Source organism: Cebus imitator, unplaced genomic scaffold, assembly GCF_001604975.1.
Source record: "Cebus imitator isolate Cc_AM_T3 unplaced genomic scaffold, Cebus_imitator-1.0 Scaffold30, whole genome shotgun sequence".
NCBI lineage: Eukaryota > Metazoa > Chordata > Mammalia > Primates > Cebidae > Cebus > Cebus imitator.
The window spans coordinates 7847180-7873078 of record NW_016107345.1 but is presented as its reverse complement, the minus strand read 5'-3'; the positions used below and the strand labels follow the sequence as shown (position 1 = coordinate 7873078).

Here is a 25899-nt window from a genome sequence, read left to right as displayed (position 1 = left end):
TGTTGACCAGGATGGTCTCGATCTCTTGACCTCGTGATCCACCCGCCTCAGCCTCCCAAAGTGCTGGGATTACAGGCTTGAGCCACCGCGCCTGGCTATATATTTTCTGTGAAGTATGTGTGTGTGTGTGTCTTCAATCCAAGTTTAGCTTAGGGAGAGTTGGGAGTAGGATAATGATAAATGGGTCATAATTGGCACTGGGTAAAGGAGACTATCAAAATACTTTATCCCTCTTTTAAGTTTTTTCATATAATATAGTCATTATTTTTGTATAATAAAGGAGTTATTATTTGTTAATGATAATATAATGAATAACATTACAGTATACATGTGGACCAGGAGATATATCTAATTCAAGCTGTGAAAAATCTGATTATCTTTCACATTAATTTAATTTAGAATTGGGTCATTGTGGGCTAAGTCGGTCAGAGAACTGTGAGGATGGAAAGCAAATGGCCTCCTACTTCTCAGTGCCATTCACACGTAGAAACTACATTTTGTTTTCTGTCCATGTTCTTTCCTTTCATAAGCATCCTTTAACTTGAACTACTTTAAATAAAATTTTATTCCTTGAAATAGTAGATTCTTTTTTTTCCCCCATTTATTTATTTTATTGCATTTTAGGTTTTGGGGTACATGTGAAGAACATGCAAGATTGTTGCATAGGTACACACGTGGCAGTGTGATTTGCTGCCTTCCTCCCCATCACCTACATCTGGCATCTCTCCCCTTGCTATCTCTCCCCAGCTCCCCACCCTCCACCGTCCCTCCCCTACTTCCCCACAACTGACCCCAGTGTGTAGTGCTCCCCTCCCTCTGTCCATACACAGTACCTTTTCCTCCATATAAACTAAGGCAACACCCCAACATTTGAAAAAAATTGCAAAATACCAGAAAATGTACTCGATGCTGAATACATGCTTTTAACCAAAAGGTATGAGAAGGCCAACACCAAGGTGGATTCTTGTCTTGCAGAGTTGTTCAAATATATATTAATTTGCACTACCCCCATTATTTCTTCTTAAGGTTCATTGCTATTAAAACTAGTCTTCATTTAACAGAAGTCCCTTAATTCTGCCATACTATCCCATCAATTTAAACAACTATTTTCAGCATCAATGTCCCCAATGTTTGGTGTGTGATTTGTATGTAATTTACCACAAATAATGGAGTACCTAAATTTATTAGTTGCTTCCCCTTTTTATAAATTTAAACAATTTATAAATTCCCATATGAGTTCATAAGTAAAAGAGAAGTTAGTGAGGGTTACAGCTAGCTCCACAGAGTCACACATTATCCTCAGCCTAGTTTACTATGTCCCAATCCCTACCCTGGAATATCCAAAGGGAGTATGTGACGCTAGTGTGATCTTAATATTGCCACCTTCCTATTGTACAGGTTGCTTACTCAGAAAGGCATTCTCTATCCTGCCAAGCTAAAGTAATCAACCAAAAAGTGTCTATCGTATTGTTCTATCTCATTTGATATTATACTTATCAGTATTCAATACTTTTCTTGTTTCTTTTTTCTTTCTTTCTTTTCTTATCTTATCTTTCTTTCCCATCAGAACATAAATTCTTTGAGACCTGAAACCCAAGATGCTGTTTTGTCTATCACAATTTCCCCAGCGATGTAAAATACGTTATACTTAGCATAAAATAGGCTCTCTGCAAATAGTTGTGAAAAGTAATAAATGACTTGTTTAATTAACATGCCAAGCTAGGTGTCCCCCACCCCAGGGCCTTTATATTTCTCTTTCTTCAGCTAGATTCTCTTGTTCTTTTCTTGTTCTTTCCATGTCTGGCTCCTTCATATCATTTAGGTCTCAGCTCAAATGTTGCTTTCTCAGAAAGGCCACCACTGGTTACCCTAGTCTCTCCACCCTCTAAAACCCTCTCTATCTCATTACCCTGTTTTAGTTCAAGCAAAGCACCTGTGACTATCTGAAGTTACCTTTTCTGTCCTTTGAATGTTTTTGTTGTTACCCATCCCCCTACTAGAATATAAGCTCCATGAGGACTTACATTAACTTGTTTATCTCTACATCTCCATAACCTAGAAGAGGCCCTGCCACATATGAAGCATTAATAAATGCTTGTTACTGCATGTTCTCACTCATAAGTGGGTGTTGAATAATGAGAACACATGGACACAGGGAGGGGAACATCACACACTGGGGCTTGGAGGGGGATAGGGGAGGTATAGCAGGGCGTGGGGGAATTGGGGAGGGATAGCAGGGCATGGGGGAATTGCGGAGGGATAACATTAGGAGAAATACCTAATGTAGATGACGGGGGAATGGATGCAGCAAACCACCATGGCACATGTATACCTATGTAACAAACCTGCACATTCTGCACATGTACCACAGAACTTAAAATATAATTTTAAAAATTTTAAGATAAAAAATAAAAAATAAATGCTTGTTAAATGTGTGAATAAAATGTTGACTATTACAGTTTAAAAATATGTTCACACATGGCATCACCATTTTTTAGCACTGGAATACAGACAACAAACTAAATTGCAATTTGGGAAAGTAGTGTTTTTAACAACAAAAAGTTTCACACATAATGCAGATTAAAAGATTGCCAAATTATTTTTAAGATGTATTTAGAATCTTGTCTGTGTGCAAGTAGCTTATGATCAGTAGCTGTTCAACTCTGATTACCCTCACTTAATTTCTAAGAGAAAATATTTTCTTCTAAGATTGGAAAATGAAATTGCAAAGGAATGTCTGCTACAACTGAACCACATCTATTCAGATCTAGAAAACACGTGCTACTATCCAATGTATGTGTGTGTACAAGCAGACACAATTCCTAGAGAAAATTTCCAATCCAAAAAATCCCTCCCATGCCTATATCCCCAAATGTAATTAACACACACGTCATAACAGTCTCAGATCAAAAAGAAAACAAGTCCTTTTATGAGCCACATAATCACAATTACTACCATCAAAGTCATTGGTTACTAAGTTGCCCATAGGTGACTACCTGGAATTGTCAAACATGGAGATATTCACTACTAAAATCAGTTCTGTCTTACAGCCCTGCAGTCCTCCAGCTACGTAACCATTTCCAACCAATTGGTAGGCACTTATGACATCTCCCTTATACTCATCATCTTTGGAAGTCTTTTCTGATTAACTTCATTCAGTCAATCATTTGGTCACTCAGTCAGTCAATCAACTATTATATTATGGAATGTATCTATTAAGTAACAGTCATGTTTTGGGCATTAGAAACATATCAGTGAACAAAACAGACAAAAATCCTTATCTTCATGGAGCTTATATTCTAATTGCATTGCATTCATGTTAAAGACATAAATACAGAGATGGCGAATAGTAGATATTTGGAAAAGATGAATATAGAGCGTCATAGATAGACACATCAATAGATGGAAGTGTTGATACATAATTATTCTATAACTCCCAGGACACCCAGAATTATATAACTAAAGAGTATATTTGGAATATGAATCAGGTATGTTGCTTTCCTATTGTTTTCTTGTAACATTATGTGTGTATGTGATCTTCATTATGGGTTTCCCTTGGGAGAAAATATGTTCTTCATTTTCTTGCTACTACAATCAGTGGGCCAGTTGTACAGTGCCCCCAAATAGACTATGAGTTCATTAACTGACTGTTTGTTAAACAATACATTGCGTTTATTAGATGCTTTTTAACTTTTTAAAAGGCGCTTTCCCTCATAGAAGTAAAAAGTAGAACAGAGGTTACTAGAGGCTAGAAATGGTAGGGGGAAGGGAGAGATAGGGAAAGTCTTGTACAGCATACAAAATTACAGCTAGATAGGAGGAAAAAGTTATAATATTCCATACTACTGTAGAATGACTATAGTTAGCTATAATATATAGTTTCAAATAGCTAGAAGGAGGATATTGAATTTTCAAACACAAAGAATTGAAATAATGGATATGCTAAAATTACCCCAATCTGATCACTATACACTATATGTATTGAAACACCACTATGTATCATATATAAAAATTTAGAGGCATTTTCAGGTACATTATTATTATGAATAACGTATATGTTTTCATTCTAATACTAGATCAAGGAGAAGGCTCTGGATTGAAATAAGGTGCAAAGTACAAGTAGTACTTGAGACAACCAGCTTTGTTTGCTAAGAGATCAACCAACTTTTGTTTTTTTCTGAATGTCTAACAAAATTCAGACCATAGAAAGTGCAGACATTAGGCAATTTTAAAGCACAACATTAGGCCAGGAGTAGTGGCTCACACCTGTAATCCTAACACTTTGGGAGGCTGAGGCAGGTGGGTCAATTGAGCCTAGGGGTTCAAGACCAGCCTGGACAACGTGGCCAAAACCAGTCTCTACTAAAAATACACACACAAGAAGATTACCCGGGTGTGGTGATGCACCTGCACTCAGCTACTAGGAAGCTGAGATGGGATGATTGCCTGAGAAGTCAAAGCTGCAGTGAGCCAAGATCACAGCACTGCACTCTAGCCCGTGAGACAGGATTAAGACTCTGTCTCAAAAAATAAATAAATAAACATCACTTATTAAAGTGCAGATTCCTGATCACCACCTCTAACCCAGGCATTCTGGTTTATTAGACTTAAAGTGATGCCCAGGAATACAATTTTTAACAAACATCTCTTAGGTGATTTGGATGCAAGTTCTGAGAATCACTGGTCTAGAGAAAGCTTACTTGACTGCAAAGGATGGGCAAGGAAACGTCAGTCAATTTGATGCATATTTTCCAAGCTGGGCATGTTCAGATATAGTTTGGTACCAAAGCTCTGTTACAACAGGCAAAACACAGTGATGAGCCATTATTTCTGAGTGCTATAAGAAGAACCACCGCTGCTGTAGATGAGTTGACCAGGATCTAGCTGCAAGGAGGAAAGAACTAGGATGCTTCTAGTGTCCTAGTCTCATGGTACGGTCTAGGGCTATAGACCTTAGAAAATATTTGGGTCTCAGGAAGAAAAAGCCGGTTATAGCAAGCTCAGGGAAGAAAACTAAGACAGCATTACACTTTGTGAGCCAGACAAAGATTGGAAGAAAGGTAATTTTGCCATTTTGCGAGACTTGCTTGTTCTCATCTCTAATATTCCAGATCTGGTTATAAAATGTGCAATGACAATGTAAACTAAAAATAAAGGCCTACCACAAAAACTCAAGTCCGAAAATTATCATTTAATCCCAAATTTTATAATGAATTATAGCTGAGGTTGTGAATGTGTTTTCAAACTCCAGCAGGAATGGCACGGAAATAAAGTGTAAAGGTCAGGTATGTTACGGAAGAAGAAACAATGAGGCAGGAGTTAATTCTGAACTTCAAAAGTCCACATTTCCCACCAGGAAAGTGAATGGCCCAGCATTATGCTATAGCAATAATCTTATTTAAAAATCTATAACTATCATTATTTTTGCCACATACTGAGAGAGGTTTTGTCATAATCAATGTACAAAACAACTACTAGCAGAATGTAACAACTAGATATTTTCATAGATGTCAGAATAATTAGATGGCAAACATTCAAGTAACTGCAAGTTTAAATTATTAAACAATATTTTTCTTGCAAGGTAAGTGTTAGAAATTGATATGTAATATATAAGAGGGCCTGGAAAAATATGAGTCACTATTTAAACCTGAGAAAGTATTTTTATACATGTGAAATTCAAGATTGAGAGAGGTTCATTGCTTTGTTGAGCTACATACCTAGGTTGTCCAAGATGAGGGAAATAAACTTCTACCCTTCTAATTTTAAAGTTAAAGTATTTCATTAAAATATTTTAATGAAATATTTTAATAAATATTAAATATTTTAATGAACATCCATTTATCTATCAGCAGACTTCTCTGCTGATAGATAAATGGATATATCAACATTTGGGGGATTTTTTCTGTCTTTTCATGTCATATTTAAAAATGTTTAAGAAAAAATTTAAGCATATGCAGAAGAAGAGAAAATGCTATCGTGAATTCCCAAGTACCCATCACCTAGCAATGAAAATCTTGGTTCTTCTTACATTTACTCACTCTCACCTCACCCATAGCTATTTTAAGTAAGTTCCAGTTATCATATCATTTCATCCATAAATAGTTCAGCATAATTCCTAAAAGATAAGTGTGTTTTTCTTTAAAAATATCCACAACATATGGTTTTATATAATTTAATGAAATAAAAATACATTTAATCACAGGCATAAACATATGTATTATTTTATTGATAATTGGAAAGTTGCTCTAGGTAGTTCAAAGCTGAAATCTGGTAGTCATTAGTGACAGTTTTTCATACCATAGTTTCCTTCATATCAGTACAAGTGCATATGATTTTTTTTTTTCAAAAAACCCACAAATTCTTAGTCATCATATCTTCTTACACTCAGAAACTTTTGAATGAATTATTTTTATTCTACCATAAGTATTGGGCCCTGGGAATTAAGAGATTTCCCACTTGAAAATTCCATTTTCATTGATTATAATGATAATCAACTGAATTATTCTCTTCCTCTAGAGAACTACAGAGCTTCTTGATTCCAGTGACTAATAAAGACTCTGGGTATCAAAAGCAGCACTTTGTTAAAAGGAGTGAGAATAATAACCCAAAAGCTCAAAACAGGCAGTGTTTCAGAAAACATACTAGTTGTCTTTGAAAGCCATTTGCTTTGTAACAATCATTAACTATATATCAGTTAAATAATAAATAGCTGCATATAAATAATATGATATCTAGGATGTGTTTCAAAATAATCTTGAAGGAGAATAGTGAATGGAAGTATAAACAAAATGAGATGGAACATAAGTTGATAAATTTTGAAGTTGCAAAATAGAGATTTCTTATATTATTCTCTTTATTTTTGTATATTTTTAAAATTGTTCAAAATAAAATTTTTATAAAGAGAATATGAATCACATGAAAATGACAAAATATACACAAAACAAAGTACTCAAACACTCTTTGCAAATGCTCCTGACCAAATCCACTCATCTAAACAGCTAGCAAGTACTATTCAAACTGCTGTATGTTGCACCACTCTCAAATTGACCCGAAGAACAGCAACAAAGGAGTGAAAAACAGGAATTTATAGAATTTGAATGCAACCAGATTCAAAGAACACAAATTATTCCTTGGTTTCATGGGGGTTATTAGATGTTAAAAGCAGGACATAAAATTTTCTTTAAAAATACTGCCAGAGAACAACTCAGCCTCAGGGAAAGGAAAAATATGACTTAACATTTCAGAATAAATTGAAAATTTATAAAATAATTTGTCAGTATTCCAACACTTTTATAGTAAATACTTTAAATTGAATAAAAACGAACAATTGAACGGTAATAAAAGTAAGAAAAGGCTTATTTGTTAGTGACAAGGAAATCTGTATTTAAATCTAACAGGTAATAAAAGGGGGAGGAATACTGCACAATTCTGCAAATTTTAAGTGTTCTGATGGGCAAGCAGTGTCCCTTTTCCAAATCTTTTTCTGGAGCTGTTAGAACTTGATCTCTGCTTGGCCTGACCCCCTTCAATGATGAAGTGGACTTCCTGGGAGAAAAATGCTCTGACCAGCCCCGGGGCCCAGCATTCACAGAGCCTAAGCCCAACTGCAGATGGGCAGGCACAAAACTGCCCCCAAAAGACAGAGGCCTAGCGAGGATTCAGACAGCAAGCTCACAGCACTTTTTAAAAATTTCATATTGCCTTAGGTTCCAGAGCAAGGATGAGAAGAGAAGGCAGAAGAGGCAAGAAGGAAAAGAGAACAGGGGATGGATGAAGGAGAAGTTTGAGATATATTTTGTTCTTATTTTAAAGAGCACATAATACCCAATATCTTTTAAAGGGAACCAAAAGTTTAAAAATTCTAATTTTATGTGTGCTTCTCTTATGGCAAATACTATATTTTACTTTGTATATAGTTTAACTGTCTATGTCTCTCCTGTTATATTCCTGGAGTGTAGAAAGTATTTGGAATTTATTTTTGAAATGCCATAGCCTATATAACAATGGTCATATTTGTCTTTAATATTTGTTGAATTGATTATTTAATCAATCAATTAATCCATTCAGGTGCAGCCAGCTGATAGGCAAGTAACAAGCCACAGCTGCAGAACCCATAGGTTGAATAATGTACTCCATATATTTCACCCTTCACAATGATCTAGCAATGAGAATATGCAGAAGAGTTGTTATGCTTTCATCTTATTTTTAATACTTTACACAGTGGAATTTGTATAGCCTTCAGTGAATATAGCAAACATATTCTACATCTATTTACATATGGCCAGAACCTAAAGTTCTCTACCAACTGCAAGTCCTTTAACAACTGAATTTAACATTGCCTCGGTCTTGTAGGTACCTTCTATCTCAGATTCAGAAAAATATCATTATCACTCATATAAACAAAATATTAGGACAGTAGTTTCTTTTCAAACTAAGAGAGAAAGGTAGGTTTTCTGTAATATCCCTTGTTTAATAGAGTGCTTATTTATGAAATAAGACTCTCAGAAAATGAGAAATCTTAACGATAAGATTTTACAATATGAATTGTTAGTTAACTGCATTATCCAACTCAGTTAAGTAGACTATCCTGATTTAAATGTTTTTACAATTAAAACTCTAAACGTTTTTTTAAAAAAAATCTATAAGCAAGGTTAAGCCAAATCACTCCTTTCAGAACTGCATAAAACTTGAGGAAGCATCTTGTCCAGGGCACTGAAGTTCTCAAGTGAAAAAGCTAACAGCCAAGGATATCAACTGACTTTACCAGGTCAGAGAGTGAAATCATAACTGAAACATCACCAAAAATCACATAACCCTGATAGAATATTATCTAAATTGTACAAATCACCTATTTGAAGACAAATACACATAATGACATTAAAATTTGACACTTCCATTTAATTATTGGTGTAAATCTGTAAATGTTTATTGATTTGAAAAGCATAATAATGTTAGCTGACATTTTAAATCTACTGGATTTCCTGGGATTTTTCCCAGCTGAAGTGTTATACACGTAGTCTGGAATATACCTGAGACCCATAAACTTCAGCCTGCTGTACCAAAAATAGTGGACTCCTCAAGAAAGATTTATAGTACATGAAAGAAGTGGTATATAAAATAGAAACACAGCACTGAAGTTACTGAATGCTGATTAACTGTTGCCCTCAATTCCAAATATTTTTCAATCTCATAAACACACAATGTTTGAAATTTTAAATAAAAGTCTAAGTATTACAAGCCACAAAAATAGTTAATACGGTTAAAGAAAAAAATTGGACTCTGAATTTTTTCTTGTTTTTATTTACCCCAAATGAGGTTTCTTTTCATTGGTCTTGTGTTTGTGTGTGTGTGTGTATGTCTGTGTGTGTGTGCAGGAATCTCTTTTTTTCTAATACTTAACACACCAACTCCTGAATGTTTTTATTGATGTATGTTTAAGAAATTTTATACATGTATTAGTGTGACCAATATAGCTCTCTAAAATTCGCCTTCATAAAGAGGTAAATACCAAAAAATATCATACTCTATAATAATGAACTTCCTTTTCACTCATATTTTATAGAATAATTACTGTACATTTCTGAGACATCAATATATATATGTTAAGTGTTTACCATGTACTTATTGGTTAAAAATAAATTACTAATTTCAGAATAAAATCATCACCAACATAATTCTGGATAAAAGTCCATCTACAGTGATATGAAGTTTCCAAAAGGCCTTTTAAATTTCGTTTATTGATTTTTTTACCTCCTATAAAACAACTGAAGAGCTTTTTATTCTGACCCTGTAGATACTGACAAATACATTTACATGCATACTTATAAAGATAATCTTGTATTTTCAAGAGCTGTTATTTACTGACAATATGCAGTGATACATGTGAGCTCTATTTTTGTATATCTTCTGGAAGGAGTTTTTAATTCAGTTAGTTAATTGTAACGAAATTAGTTATGACGAATTAGGTAATATTAAAGTCATTGGAATTTGCAGAGCATTGCTTCTACTGATATTAAAATTTTCTAAATTTGGGTGGGTTTTAAAGTTTAATTCTAATTTCTCTTTGTTCTTTTTCCAGGAAATCGATTTACTATCACCTGTGGAATTCCGTTATGAATGACACATTTTTCCCCCTTTGCAAGGAAAAGCCCAAGAGAGAATTCGCTTCACAATGACCCTGCTCTGCCCTGTATTTATTCGGCAATGATTCTCAGAAGAAGGATTTTGAAAATTCATTGGAACTAGAACCAAGAACGAATGTGATTCTGAAGACTTTATTGCTGCCTAAAATTCTATTTTAAGCTACTCATTATAATTCCTTTTAAAACAAAAGAAAAAAAGGAAAGGTGCTTTTGCTGTTACAAATGAAAGGCTTCGTTCTTGCTGCCGAGTTGCACTGTTCATTTCTTTTGGCCCTGTCTTTGTGGGGAGGGTTTCTTGTTGTTTCCTTTTTACTTAATAACAACAATAATAATATCAGATATTGGGCTAAGGATCTGACTAAACGGAAGGGGTGATATGGAAAAGATACATCCAGCTTTAGGAAGCAAATACTCCCTTGGCTTACAGCCCCTCGAGCTGTAATCTACAAGGATATTGTAGCACTGCAGTTCCCACACGAACAAATATTGGCACTTTCACTAGGAATCCCCCAAACCAAGTGGAAAGTGCGGAGTTCATACCTACAAAAGAGTGGACCCAAGGGGCAGACCTGGAGGGAGGAGGGTGAGAAGTTAGTAAGCCTGAAGAAGCCTTAAGAAACCAAATAACTGTTTCTTACTGCATTTTACCTTTTCCTTTCCCGCTCCCTCCTCCCAAAAGAAAAAATATATATTTATCAGCTGCCAGCAGAATAGCTTGCGCTTTCTTTGCAACATTTCGTGCCTGATAATTAATGATGCCCGCGCCTGGCGCCTGTGGCCTGGGCTCGGGTTCCAGCCGCCGGCAGCCCCTGACGTCAGCGGCTGAGCTGCCTGCGTCAGGTCCCCAGCAGTCCCCCGGTGGCCTGGACTGGAGCTCCGGGGGCCTGCAGGGAGGGAGTCCAGGGCAGGGTCGGATAAAACCTCAGAAAAGACGAAAGGGGCTTTCCTCGCGCCCGCCAGAAAGTCCTGTCAAAGTTAGAATGGCAGCGTTTGCGGCTCCGGGGTACTCACAGGCGCCCCAGGCTGCGACAAAGTCTAGAGGCCCGAACCCGAGTATAGGTTCCTGGGGTGAAACGGGATTGGAAGTTCTAGAATAAAAAGGCCAGGGAGAAACAGGGCAAGTCTATGAACATTGATTGCTTCCTTCCCTCAACCCTTATATGGGACATTGTAATACTGTTTTACACTGACTCCAAAAATGTGGACCTTAAACAAAATAAACCCACCGTTTCTACCTCAACTTGACACAAGTTGGAAGTTGGGGCTCCCGGAGAGTTTCTCATCCGTGAGCTGGTGCTGGAACCTGCCAGTGAGGGAAAATGAACTCGACCTCGCACATAACCAGCCTTTCCTCTTTTCTTACTCTCCCACCCTCCTCCAACTTTCCCTTCTTTCCCCATTCTTCTCACCTTAGACCAAATTTTACAACCTCCCCACCCTGGGGAGTTATCAAGATTATAGAAAGGTTTGATTTTCCAGTGGGAGCCTTGGCCTCTATCGTCCAGAAAACTGTCTTCAATCCCCTGCAGTTGCCCAAATAGTGAGACACGGGACCTGAGTTTGGGAAGCCACCGGCCCATGCTTGCGACTGAGTCTACACAACTCCGTCTGGAAAAAATCCTGTAGCTCTCATGGGCCCTATCCACTCTGGATTTCTCCAGCGTAGGCTGTTGGGGAGTAATTTCTCTTCCCTGGAATCCTCAGAATATCTTTTTTTCATAATAGTGGTTGCCTTTCTCGTTTAACTTTCTATCTTTTCATCTACAGCCAGAGAACAGAGGGGGAGTGGTGGCAGAGACTCCCTGAATAAAGATTTGAAACCACAAATGATTTTTGTGCGTTTTCTCTTGGAATAAATTCGGGGCCCAGAAACCGCGCCTGCATGGCTCGGGCAAAGCCCGGCGGCAGAAAGCAACACCCAGGTGCGGAAAATTGCCTCTGCCGCTGGGATCCGCTCCCCAGGACAGCAGCTGAAGGAAGTCAGCCATTGGAGGGCTGCGGGGCTCAGAACACAATTTCGCTTCGCCCTCCAGCTTCCACCAGAGAGTGGCTGGGACCTCCGGCAGGAGTGAGTTGCTCCTTCTACAGTTGAAAGCAATTAGCGGGCTCTGTTACTGGGGGAAAGAGAATAAAAGCATTTTCTGGGGATGCGCTTTTAAAACTTGGCGCTTTAATGACAACTTAAGTAAAAGGACACCTTTCTCGAGCCAGTCAATAAATACCGCGTGAGCCGTCTCACTCTCCAAGCAAGTGGCCTCCCAGTCCTGGCTGCAGCGACGCCTCCAACTCCATCCCCATCTGCGAGGCTGAAACGCTGCAAGTTCAGCCGCACAGCGTCAGGCCAGGGACTTTGGCCAGCCTGCCTTCCTTTTCTGAACTCCAAAGTCTGGGGATAACTCGAACCAAATTAAATCGAGACGCCTCTACTTTCTCGAAGACTTTAAAAACCTGTGACTATGACTATCCGCTTTCCATGTGCCCCACTGTCTGGTGGATATAAATTGTCACACTCTAGTATTTCTAGAGAGTAAAACAGAAACACACCCACACACCCCTCAAAAAAATATTGCCATAACTGTGACACTGTCTTCACAGCCTTGACTGGTGTTAGGATTTCTCAGAACGGAATTCATTAAAAGGAGGTGATTAACCTTATTTATAAGCATTCCCTCAAAGTGACAACTTAAAGGATTTTAAGAATTATTCAAAGCAGGTTTCTGGTCTGTTGTTTTGCTTTGTTGACATCATCATTATTATTATTATTTTAAAGGAGCTAGGAATGTGCCTTTTACCCTGTGTCCTTCGCTGCCCTTTTCAGGCAGCGATCGGGCTGCCTGACACTTGATTAAGCCTCAGGACTTGGAAAGATCATTTCCTCGAACACTAATTTGAGCGAAATCTGGATTGAGAGTGTAGCTTTACACGCCCAGCTCGAATGTCTAATGTATCAAATCCTCGTTAACGAACGGCCTGCTCCATGGCTGTGTCAGCCAAAGGTCAGCCCCTTGCAACAGGGTACTGTGGTTCAAAAGCCCTTTTCCAGCGCCCTACCTCCCCCTCCCACCCCAAAATCCATCTTTCAAATTTCAATAATAAAGCGCAGGGAGCTCCAACTAGAAATGCCAAGGTTGTTTTTCTTTTTTTCCCTTCTTTCTTCACATTAGTGACATGTAAACGACGTGACCTAAGGCAACTACTGAAAAATTAAGTTTATTTTTTCCAGTGGGAAGGAAGTGCAGTTAGTGGACAAGGTAATTGTTGAAGCGTTCTCAAGAGGCACGTATATTTGAGAAGCTGTGACTCTTAGAAACCTTAACTTAAAATAGCAATAATAACAATTTCACAGCATTCAAATGGAAACCGCCAAGTAAACTTTGTTGGAGACCTTAGTGATTACAAACTGCTTAGGGAAAGGGATAATTCTCCTCCCCCGCTGTCCCCTTCCCCTTTTACAGACCAGCAAAAAGCTTATTCTTAAAAGATGGCTTTGGTGTCCATAGGGCCAAGAGGATCCAGAAGAGTGGGCCTGCACTCTTTTCGCTCCCGCCTCTCTGGGGAGCCCTGCGATTCCCTGACTATCCTGGCGTGTTCGGCATATAAACGTATACACCGCAGCGGCAGAGGCCGAATGGGCGCAGCAGTTCCAAATCAATCCAACTTCTCGGCGCGCGCCTCAGGCCACGCGCGCGCACTCCGTCTCGGGCCGCGTCCGCTAGTAAGGTGGCGGGGCGGGGTAAGGGAGGAACGCGACTTACCAGGTCTGGGATCTAGATTGCGGGCAAAGTTGGTAGCTGAGAGGCCAGGCAGGCAGAGTCAGTCCTACCGGAGACGGGCAATTTGGGGAGGGCTACGGAGCGAGTGGAGGGAAAGGAAAGCACCAGTGCGGTTTGGGGGTCCCCCTTCCCTTGGTCCATGCCCGCGCTCCCGCGCCACCTCCACATGCTAAACTCGGCCTGGCTGGGAGAGGACCCAGAGCCCGCCTCGCCGTCCCCGAGCGAAGGCCTCCTGGGCTCCTGGGCTCTGGCGCCGACCCTAGGGACGCCTGGGGGCGGGGAACGGACGTCCTCACTCTCTAGCCCAGGAGAAGGCAGCCGCGTTGCCGGCACGGAAGCTGGCTGCCAAGCTGAGCAGCCGGACAAGTCCGCGGCGCTGGGCCGCTAGCTTGCAGACCCTGACCCGCTTCCGCCCTCGCCCCTCCCTTCCCTCAAGCCCCTCGCCAAATGGAAAGGGTTCTTTGGGCCTTGGCCTTTTGGGGAAAACGAGGGAACCCACGCTGGGTTACAGTTTTCTGTTCAGAGTGAGGCCCACACAGGTCATCGTTAGCTTGAAGTCCGTAGAATCTAGATCGCCCCCTCCCCACAATACTCAAACACAAAGGGACCCAAATTACGAATGGATTTCTTCTGGGGTGGCCCCTGTGGTGGGGGTGGGGTCGTGGAACGAGGGATTGTGCGTCCCAGAGTAGACGCTGGGCGCTCTGACTTCCGGGACTCTGAGACGGAAGAACTCTAACCCTCACGCTCCGGCCACTTTCCTCCTAGTCATGGGTAGTGGGGATTAAGTGTCTTCTGCCAGGCCTCTGTGGGCCTAGCACTCGATGGCAGTGGGTGAGGATCGACAAGTCCGGCAAAGAGACCTAGAGCAAACGCTCTTAAGCCATCCTCCCGTTATTGAGCTCGGAGACTCGCGAGTTTGGGTAGGAAGAAAGGCATTGTCCTGGCAGGAACATTTCCAAAGCCTCCGTTTCTGCCTCCTCAAGTTCAATGCTGAAGGCTTGGGGAGTGGTGATTGTCAGGTGAAATGATACTGTGGTCCCCATATTGCAGAACTGGTACAGATGGAGCTGGCCCTGGGATAGACGGAGTGTGAGCCGTCTCCTGTTCCCAGTGAAGGCAGTGAAACGGTAGTCTCCAAAAAGTGAGTCTACCTGTTCTGTTGAAAGTAAAAATCTAGAGGATTGGAACCTGTCAGCAACCACTTCGGATGTTAAGGGACCCAGGATTCTGACTAAAACACCCAAAGGCTGTAGATATCAGTCCATCGGAGGATGGAGTGACCCAGGGACCCTCCCTACTGCTCCTCCCCTTTGTTTACAAGCATTGACCACTCCACATAGATTATGCGCTCACTCTGGAAATGTCAGCACACTGGCCATCAAAATACCATGCAGATCCCCAAGGATGTCACTAGGAGAAGAAAGCAATAATCCAGCGACTTAACCCAGGTGTCCTTCACCAAATCCTACGCTTTCTGGTCTCGAGGCCAGGGCAGTTCCCCCACCAGTCCCCCCGTTTCGATTTAACAGGACCATCTCAAGTCCAAGACAGGCAAGCTGATTAGTATTATTTGGAAAGGTTCAAGTGGAAACCCTAGAACAGTTGTTTAAGCAAATGGCTCCTAGTCTCCCAAATGGGGAGGTGGGAGGCTGAGGCAATGCCAGAGAGCAAGAGGAACCAGGATTAAAGAGTGGGAGAGAGAGGCGGAGAGACAAAGACAAGCCGACACACAGGCTTGGATCTGGGCAAGGGAAGAGTGTAGGGCCTAAGAAAATCCCCCGTGCCACTCCACGGTCACCTTGGGCCTGAGCTCTGGCTACGGGCAGGCTAAGTGAGTCGAAGGGACGTCTTCGAGGGGCTAGGGATTGGAGAACAGCCGGGACGACCGCTCCGGCTTGGGAGAGAAGAAGGCCTCCTTGGGGGGCCCGGGGTGAGCGGGAAACCCAACAACCGGGTGCACTGGGGTGTGGCAGGCTGGGGCTCCAGCAGCCCGCAGCCCCCGGCCCCCGGCGAAGGAGAGATCCTGACTGGCCCGCTCAACTCGCGGTCCCAGTGGCAGCAGCCCCAGGTTGCTCTAGCCTCTGCTGTCGGCTCGGCATTGTGAACTCACTTAAACCGGCGAGGTTTGAAAACAAACACGTGCAGCTTCCCCGCCGCACTGTTTTGGGAGCCCAGCCAGCGACTTTCACAGGCCGGAGCCTCTGCGTGGTTCTCTCCGCCGCCCGCGAGGGCGGGGGAGTCTCATGCATATTCATCAGCACGTGGAACCCCGGGCCTCGGGCCGCGCATGCGCACAGCTCTCCCGGCCCGGCCGGAGCCCGCCGCGGCGGTTTGGGAAGCGCGCCGCCGGGCTGCGGGGTGGCGGGAGGGTCCCTCAGACGCTGACGACCCAGCCTTCCGTGGAAGTGTTGTGGGGAAGTCCCGCTGTTGCACCCCTACAACGACCCCGGAAGACTGTTTCCATGCTTTCGAGAAATCCACCGATGCCAAAATTTTCCTTTACGCACTCCGTCCTACCCCGTTCTTTCTCCTCAACTTTCCGTTTTCTTAACCAGAGGCTGGGATTTTCCCGGATGGACGGAAAACCTTTAAAAAGGAATCGCGATGCGAGCGTCTTCCACCGTTTACGTTCCTGCTTTCTGCAACTTAATGGACACTGTTACACAAAGTAAAGATGGAAAATAACAATTTTTTTAAAGTTTGCTAAGGTCGGACAACTTGGGTTTGCTTGCTATTGTTGTTTTTAAAGATGTGATTCCAATATGTTTATACTCATGCTCAACAGTGGATTCTTGTGTGTGCTATAGGTGACAATGTCACTGCTTAACTTTCACAACCTGTGGATTCCCCTGCATATGCTTACGGAGATGTCTCACAACCATCAGAGACAGCCAAAGTATTGCAGACAGTTGACACAGTCAATCTGTGGCATCTTCACTGCCAAATGATATTTCCACTCTAGATAGCTAAACCCGATTTTTAAAAAACTCACCTTTAGTATATTAACATCAATTGGGAACTTCATACTGTTTTAGTTCTTCACTTTAAAATGGGTATCAACTTTAGGAACTGATGACAGATCCCAGCTTCCACAGTGAAAATAGCCCCTGGTTTGGTCTGATGTGCTTCCTCTTGCTAAGGAAAAGACTCTGTAGCAAACCAGGCTTGCATAGATTTAAAGAGAACATTATTCATATTTTGCACCTATTACATCATTATATTTGCAATAAACTTTGAGGAAAAGGATTGAATGTGACATAAGAAGTTAACATTTTTTGTTAACCACTAGATGACCACTAGTTTGCCCCAAACTAGCAGTTATTTTTTTAAATTGCTGTATGCATACCCATAATAATCTTACTTTCTATATCTAACTAGTTTGAATTGTACATATTACAAAGGATGGACAGGGTGGTTAAAAAGCTGAAAGAGAGACTACCATAGGTAACTTGTACCTTTAGCGGCTTGATGGCACAGATAGGATCATTATTTCCATTGCCACACTATTTTTAAGAATTCTAAAACAGTTGATATCAACTGTGACTATCTTTATGAACACATTTCTCCCCCAAATATAACACATAATTCTAAGAACTGTACTTGATACTGTAACTAGAGAGGAGGAGATAAATTTGTAATTAGTATTTTAAGTTGGAAAAACGAGAGAAACATAAGTTGGGAATGTGTAAGAGCTGATGTCTTTATATCTAGTTCACAGTGAAGGGTACAAGTGCCTTTGAGTGTGCCAGACCACATACAGTAACTCCTCATAACATCATAAACTAAATCCTCTCTTTAAGGGCCTTCTCCAAGTCACTTCCTGAAAAGCAGTATGTTCAGGTAACAACCCTAACAGCACTGACTCACAAGGGGTCCTAGATACTGATTAAATGTTGGCCTCAAAAAGAAAACTTCCAGAAGGTTTTTGGGCTGGTTGAGGTACTTGGGGGTGTAATTCTGTGGCCAGCCCTTTAAAAGTTCTGAGAAAACTTCACAATCAACAAATAAAAACATCTAAATGCCAGGCCCATCAGCAAAGAAGGTTAGTGCTATTTTCATTGTCAGCTAAAAAAGAAAAAAGGAAAAGATAAGCAGATGGGGCAATTGAAAGGTTACATCTTTCTTTTGGAGGTGGTTTGCTTTTTAAAGGTTAACTTGAATGCTTGACTTTAAAAAAATCAAAATCATCAGCTGCAAACGCTTAAAGCAGTTGGGGGTAGCTTTTGAAGAAGAAAACAAAGGATCTGAAATGTTTGAAAATTAGCCCCCATATAAATGGTGTTTGTATATTTATATGCTTGGTCTATAAATGAACACACACACATACCACAACTCATTTCTCTTCATTTCTCAAATATGGTTGCTTATACTCAGGCATTTTCTGTTGACACAACATAACTTTTTAATAACTTGTTAGCTGTTCTAATCATTTGGTAGTATTCAGAATACAATGCAGTTGCAATATGAACCAGGACAGCATTCTGCCTAAGTCAAAATCTACAGCTACACACAGGAAACAGCCATTTGCAGCATCTTCAGCTCCTGCTAAAGAGAGTCTAACAACATATTTCGCTGTTCACATTCATGTATTTCAAAACCTAATAACCCATGAAGAAAAGTATGAAGAATACATCTCAAGAAGTAGACATTAAAGGTACCAGCAAAATAATAGACTACATTTAAGTTTGAAGCATTATTTTAAACCACTTACATCATTAATGACTTTTTCTTTGTTATAGGTGTTGGAAAAGAGAATGCACAGAAGGGTTGGCTTAAATGTTGGGTTCTATTATGTTTCTTTGCTGTGCGTGAGATTATTCACAAATGCAAACACACTACTCTTTAAATGTTCTTTTAAAAATTATTTGTCCTTCAAAGTCTAAATAGATATTTGAAATATGAAGTCATTTTGAAGTAAACATTTACACCTAAAATTTGTCTTTAAAATATCCTACTTAAATCATATGTCATAGTGTAATATTTAACTATCAGGTTCACAACAAAAATTAAACATATAATTCCAAATTTCAAGTAAAACTATATTCAGGAATAGAAATATTTAAAGAAAAGATGAACTCATCATTTACTATTGTCTTAAATGCACCAGCAAATTTACAAACGTACCACTATTATCACGTTTATCATTATCACAATCATAACAGCTTATCAGACAACCTGATCTCAATAAAAGTGGGAAAGATTATTAATTTTGGTGTTATCTTTTCTTGAGAGAGGAGGCATCTATATTCCTCTTTCTAACTATTGAACCTAATGTCTGGAGTCACTTCAAATGCAACACTGTTAATCAATTTCAAACTTCCAAACCAATGGTGGCTAGCTTTTGGTTTGCAAATTTTTGGAGGAAGCAACAATTCCTGCTTAGGTATTCAACTTTCATAAATCTCACTAAACCTTGCAAGGTGGCGCTCTTTTCATGAAAAGCCAATATTATTGTTATAATCAGAATAGCATTTTTAAAAAAGTTAAACACCACCCTCCCCAGTGTGTGATGTGCTATAGTAAGTGCAGCAAATTCCTTCCTCAGCAAATAAGACTGTTGACTAACAGTGACAAATGTAAATAGCAAGAGATGAAAAGACAAGTCAACAAAGGATTCTTAAAGATAAGTGAACATTTTTGTCTTGTAATTGGCCAATGGTATAATCTGAAACATTAATTTCACTTTAAAATAAACGTATCTTAAGGGGTTATCATACTTTGTGGGGTTTTTCCTCTTGTTTTCTTTCTCAGAGTCGACTATGGCCTGTGGCTTCCTGAACACATATAGTATAATAAAGAATCAGGTCCACGGTCCTCCTTCCCCAGTGAGGTCAGCTTCTGCTGTCTGCTCTGTACCTCTACACCCTAGCAGCTACAGCCAAGGGCCTGATTTGTGGTCTTCGGCTATGTAGTCTGCCTAATGGGGCGATCAAGCAAGCTACAACCAGAGACAAAGAAGCCTGCGTTCCTACCAGCCCAGCTAACTTCATGGAAGCAGCATAGCTTGCAAATCTATCAAACTAAACTGCAAGAAAGACAATCTGATTTAGAGAAAAGGCGTCTGCCACAGTCATTAAGCACAAGTAATTTAGATTTTTTATATTGTCTGCTCATTTACAAATTTACTGTATCAACGCCAACCAATGGAACGAATTTCTTAAGTAAATGAGAAATAAATAAAAGAGATAGAAAGATAATCAAATTACTTAAAATAATCCTCTTCCCTAGATGTATTTTTGAGAGAACTAATAACAGTGGCAAAATCATAGGAATAATAACATATGATAGGAAGTAATTAATTTAAATTAGCATCATGTTTGAAGAATTGAAACGCTTTATGGACATTTACTTTTGTACAAAGAAGGAAGGCCTGGAAAACCATGCATCGACATTCTGAAAATTAGTTATGGTCATAAATGGTTTAATTGAAGACAGCAATTTAAAATATGATATTGTAAATCTGCAACTTGGTTTCAGCCCCGGGAATTTAATCTAGGGGGCAGCGGAACCCTCCACTGCAAGTTCATTTGCAACGTTGCAGAGCGAGCCCCTGAGCTTCTGACAATTCGACTACATTAATATTGATATCGCCTGTGCAATCTATTTCTGTTATTTTTATGGTTGTTATTCTACATCTGCAAAGGTCATTTAAATTATACTGCGGCCGAAAATTTGTTTCATAAATTTTGATATAAATACTAATTACACTCTCTCGGAGAGCCAGCAGGGTAGCATTCATTTATCACGTTTATACGACCTGCAATGACAGAAAGGGAAGGCAAGAGAGACTGGAGAGCTTTTCTGGAGACCCTTTAAGACTGGCAGAAGAGGCAGCAGGTTGCTGGTTGGTGAAGAAGAAATTCCTACCACAATCACTGAGATTTAAGAATCTTTAATAAGGTACGAAAGGTTACCAAACAGTTCTGGAAACTAAAGTGTACATACGAGTTCTTCTAGCCATAAATATTGAAGAGCTGTAACATGGATAAACTGGCCCTTAACATGCGGATAAATATGGAAACTAGGAATTATATACATTATGTGGTTGTATCTTTTGCCAAAAGCGACGGACAGTTATAGTTTATATCTTTTTTTAATATCACTTTACATAAACGAATGAAACAGTTTGACACGCAGATCCAGGCTCGTACTATACGAATTCTTGACAGGACGTGAAACAACATTTTACTGCACTAAAGTACTCAGACTTTGGGACGAAATGTTTGCACTTCATACAAAAAAAGCACATTAATACCAATAATATTCGGTTAGGTCGACGTGAAGACTGTAATCGTACAAAGTAATTCACATTTTGGTACACATTTACTAGAACATTCTTGCCATTCAGTACAAACAGTTGGCTTTCGGCCGCCCACCCCTCCCCCTCCCCCCACCCACCCTGCCCCTCCCCCCTCCCCCAATGCAAAGACCACAACGCCACAATCCCACCCACCCTCTCCAACCGAGATATAACTATTTACAGAATTCAACAGTACAGTTTTAAGCTAATAATTCTGTATTTACAAGAGCACAAAGAAAAAAAAAAGCCGAAGCCCCAGAGAGCCCGTTCCGATCCGACAAGAAACTGGCCCTCGGGGTTGGCGGCATTTGGTCAGGCGGCCTCCTTCCCCTCGACCCCCTACCGCACCTTGGGTACCAAGCCTTTGCCAAAAAAAGAAAAATTCTGAAAGCGAAAGGAAATTTTTAAAAGATTGATGCTTCCTCTCTTACTCGTCCTGGGTCTATTGGCAGATTTTTAAAAAAGGATTGCGGGGTCTGTGGGGCTGTTTCGATTCGCAGGGTTCTTTCAGTAATGTTGTATATACGTGTGTGATCAGTCTCTTAAATAGGGTTTTGTTCGGTGTTTTGTTTCTGATTTTAAACGTACCATTCGTTAAAATTGGAAGAGAGTGCGCTGTGGCCAGCTGTGTGGTGGACTGCAGAGGAGGAGGGCGATAAGGAGCTGGTGGTCGGGTTGTCTGTGGAGGGAGACACGATGGTGGGAGGCGTGGAGGACTCATAGCCTGAGCTGGCGGCCGGCGAAGGCTGCGAGCCCTGCGAGGAGGATTCGTGGACCTGCAGGAATAAAGTCGCGTTTTTATGGACATAAAGAGCCAGTGCGGCGGCAGCCTAGAGGGGCCAAGGCCGCAAGTGCCCGTCCTCCTAGACCCCTTGGAGCCCGACGCCAAATGCAGTCGAGGCCAGATCAGTGGAACTTGGGGCTTGGTTCCCCTGCATCGGCCTGCAGACGCCGTGCTCCTGGGAAAGTCAGCGTCGCAGGACTCACAAAAGAAAAATAGGTCTGGGAAGAGGGTGGCTGGATTTGAGGCCAGAGACTGAACTTTCCTTCCCCGAATTTTGTTCGCCCACATTTAGGTGAGCCAGAGCTCAGGCCTGGGTGCAGGAGTCCAACTCTACAGTCCCACGGGGCCAGGAGCAAGGCCCTCAGTTTCGGCAGCTTCAACCCCTTGCAAAAGCCTAGCTCTGGGCCAAATTCAGTGGCGGCCTTTGCTCGTACTCGCCTCTTTTAACTTTTATTATGAAACCATTAATTTAAAACAGCCTTGGGCATTCCCACCCCCTTTTCCAGGTCCCGCCCTTCCCTCTAGGCCCAGGTCGACTGAGTGGAGCCTTTGCCTTCCCGTTTCCTCGGGCTCCCGCCACCGCCTGGCTGCCACTCGCCGCCCGACCCCCGGCCGAGAGCCGAGTCAGCTCCTGCCTCAAAGGGGGCAGCGAGAGAGAGGCGATTACCTTCATGTGTTTGCGCAGCGAACTGGGGTGCGTGTAGGACTTGTCGCACATCTTGCAAAGATAGGGCTTGTCGCTCGTGTGCACGTGCATATGCTTCTTGCGGTCGCTGCTGTTAGCGAAGCGCCGGTCACAGCCCTCAAACTCGCACTTGAAGGGCTTCTCCCCTGGTGCGAAAAGAGAATGAGAGGGGTCTAATTAGAAAAAATTCCGCGGCAGTTTTTCAAAAACTAAACAAATGGAAAAATAAAACAAAACAAAAAGCCAGCAGCCCAGGATTAGCACTTTGCAAGCTTAAAAACCCGGAACGTCAATAAATTCATATATCCGCAGCTGAATTATAAATATCTTAACTCTATTTTAACCTCTAATACAATTAGATCTACATTTTATTTTTAGGTTTAAAAAAATAGTAGGAGGAGGAGTCGGTTTTTAGCATCAGGGTCTGGAAAGTCGTGTTAACCAGAGCTATATACACGATTTCAGATTACTTCTACCTGGCTCCCGGTTTCTAGTTTTCACGTTTGAGGCTTATTCTCCTGCCCTATTGCTTTTCTCTCCTCCTCCTGCCCCCTCCCCGACGCTCCACAACCCCTCATTGCCTCCTCCAACCCACCCCACTCCCTACAGACACTCACATTTTATGGCAGAGTCTGTGGGGGAGAGAACTCAACGCTGCCAATTCTTCCCTGACTCCGCGTTAAACCCAAAGTCCCAAGCATGGTCCTCAGACCTCATCCGGATAAATCAGGATAGGAAAGGAAACCCAATTCCCGGCTTCGTGGGCCCAAGGGGCCCAGAATGTCTTGCCCGATGTCAGACTACAACACTGAGCCCACGGGAACTTTTTTTTTTTTTTAAAACTATTCCAGACCTGTGTCTTGATTATTTTTAAAGGCCAAAGCTGGTGATCCGGTGTTTTGAAAACCACCCTCTTGGAGTCTAATAGACAAAAAGGTCTTCCTCGCTTTGCTTGGACTTTCTCCATCCCTCAAGCCCACGCTTAAAACCAGTCACTACTAAAATTGAGCTCTTCAAATGTGCATAAAGCTTCAAAAGCCTTCTTAATCCCAAATTATTTCCTTTCCCCCTCCTGTCTCAACTATTTCTGTCTCTATTTTGTTTTTTTCTACACCCCTAACCCGCTCGCCTCAATTTCCTCAGCTCTTTCCTTTGGCAAAGTCCTCAATGAAGTACCTGGAGAGAGATGTTGGCAGCAAGCAAGCGTTTAGATTTGTCTGCAGCCTGAGCAGCTGGCGCCTCCGCGGCTGCCCGGAGCCAGACACTTTCCCCGGCTTCGAAAGCACCAAGTCTCCGCCAAACCAGGTTTGGCTTCCTGTTCTCCGGAACTTTTTTGTTCCTCATTTTAAAAATCTCTAACTCCAGATCCTTCTTGTCTGCCCTCTGTTTTATTTTGTTTTTTCATAATTTCAATCCCCAAACTAAAAATCAGCGCACACTTTCCCTGCCTGCCTGCCAGAACCTGACACCCGGATCCCACCGAGGCTCATCTGTACGACCTGGCCACTGACTTTCGGATTTTGGGTCCCAGGCCCAAGTGGGATGGGTAGGGGTCCTAGAGCGGTTTCCGTACCTGTGTGCGTCCTTTTGTGGATCTTTAAGTTCTCGGAGCGTGCGAAGACCTTGCCACAGCCAGGGAAGGGGCAGGGGAAGGGCTTCTCGCCCGTGTGCACGCGGATGTGGTTAACCAGTTTGTATTTAGCTTTGAAGGGCTTGCCCTCGCGAGGACACTCCTCCCAAAAGCAGATGTGGTTACTCTGCTCCGGGCCACCTACGTGCTCCACGGTGACGTGCGTGACTAGCTCGTGCATGGTGCTGAAAGTTTTGTTGCACGACTTTTTGGGGTTGGCCAGTTGCTCGGGCTCGATCCACTTGCAGATGAGCTCTTGCTTGATGGGTTGACGCATATAGCGGAAGAAGGCGCCGGCGCCGTGATGCGCGGCCATGTTCACGTTCATGGGCCCGTAGCCGTGCAGCTGCGGCGCAGCATAGTGCTCGGAACGCGGGCTGGTCACCTGGCCGTACTGCTCGGGTCGTGGGTACATGTCCCCCGAGAAGCCGAGCCTCATCTGCCCGTTGACCACGTTAGGCGACGCGTGGCCGGCAGCCTGCTCGTGAAGCCCAGGGAAGAGGAGGTGGCCCGCGGCGTCCGTGTGGCCGTGTGGGCCCCCGAAGCCCCCAGCCGAAGCAGCGAAGAGGCTGTGCTGTGCGCTGGCTGCCGCCGCCGCGTCGCCAAAACCCCGGTTGCGGAACAGAAAGTCCCGCGTGGAGTTGAAGGCTGCGCTGGAATAGGAGCCGACGTGGCCGGGGTGATGGTGATGGCCCAGGGCCGCAGCTGCCGCGTAGCCCGGTGCCTGCGACGTGAAGGCCGTCTGGCCGGCCGAAGCCAGTTCATGAGAACTGGGGTTGAGCTTGAAGGCGCCCATGCCGTCGGCGAACGGGTTGATGCCCAGGCCCACGTCTCGCTCGGCCACGTCGCCCGCAGAGTGGTGGCGGGACGCGCCAAAGGTGGTCACGCCGATCGCTGGGTACTGGGGGCCGGCGTCCAGGAGCATCGTGGCTGCTCGGGGCGAGCCCCGGCCTCCCCCGCCCCCCCCACCCTCGCCAGCCAAAGAGGGAAAATCGGAAGGAGGAGGAGGAGGACCGACAGGAGGAGGAAGAGGAGGAAGAAGAGGAGGAGGGAGGGGGAGTCGACCCACCTCTCGAAGTCCTAGCCTGCAGGCAACGGCGCGGCGCGCCGGGGCGCCGGCCCGGCCAAACGCAAAGTAGCCGGACGGCTGCGGGCCGCTAGTAAGGCAGGCTCCAGTGCCCGCCACGCACACCCAGCCGGCCCGGCTCGCACTTTCTCGCCGTTCAGTCTCTGCCGAGAGGGCCGCGTGTCAAGGCTGCCCGGGGAAAGGCATGGAGCATCTCAGCCCCCCAAAAAAACTTCCTCCCGGATTTGTAGCATAGAGGAATGTGAGCGCCAGAGCCGCGGTTGCTTCCCCCTCTCCGCCTCTCGCCGCGTGCCCCTCCTCAATTCTCCACTAGCCCCTCGCCCTTTCTTTTCTGTCTCCTTTCTCTCAGGCTCGCCTCCTTGCTCCTTCACTCTCCTTTTTTCCCTCTCTGCTTTTTGCAAAAAAAAAAAAAAAAAACCTCCTTGCTCCTTCACTCTCCTTTTTTCCCTCTCTGCTTTTTGCAAAAAAAAAAAAAAAAAAAAAAAAAAAAAAAAA

At 42.7% G+C, this 25899-nt stretch overlaps 1 protein-coding gene and 1 long non-coding RNA gene across 3 annotated transcripts in view; both read right to left on the bottom strand.

Moving 5' to 3' along the window:
• LOC108300859 overlaps positions 1-14260 on the bottom strand; it is a 64563-nt gene extending 50303 nt beyond the window's left edge. For both annotated transcript variants that reach the window (XR_005199308.1, XR_001823632.2), the window contains exon 1: positions 13898-14260. This is a non-coding gene — a long non-coding RNA (uncharacterized LOC108300859). The remainder of the gene's footprint in view (positions 1-13897) is intronic.
• Positions 14261-21416: 7156 nt separating this feature from the next.
• Positions 21417-25813, bottom strand: ZIC1 (Zic family member 1). The gene is made up of 3 exons (XM_017523798.2): positions 24261-25813; positions 22670-22833; positions 21417-21994 (listed from the first exon to the last, which is right to left on the bottom strand). The coding sequence occupies exons 1-3, from the start codon at positions 25240-25242 to the stop codon at positions 21797-21799; spliced, it is 1344 nt and encodes a 447-aa protein (XP_017379287.1). The 5' UTR covers positions 25243-25813; the 3' UTR covers positions 21417-21796.
• Positions 25814-25899: the final 86 nt, after the last annotated feature.

Excerpts from the sequence above, each read along its gene's own strand:
- ZIC1 (XM_017523798.2), bottom strand. The coding sequence starts at position 25,242 with ATGCTCCTGGACGCCGGCCCCCAGTACCCAGCGATCGGCGTGACCACC. Across the intron at positions 22,834-24,260 it reads CCACAAAAGGACGCACACAG|GGGAGAAGCCCTTCAAGTGC; the intron begins GTACGGAAACCG and ends TTTTCGCACCAG. Across the intron at positions 21,995-22,669 it reads CGCTGCGCAAACACATGAAG|GTCCACGAATCCTCCTCGCA; the intron begins GTAATCGCCTCT and ends TTATTCCTGCAG.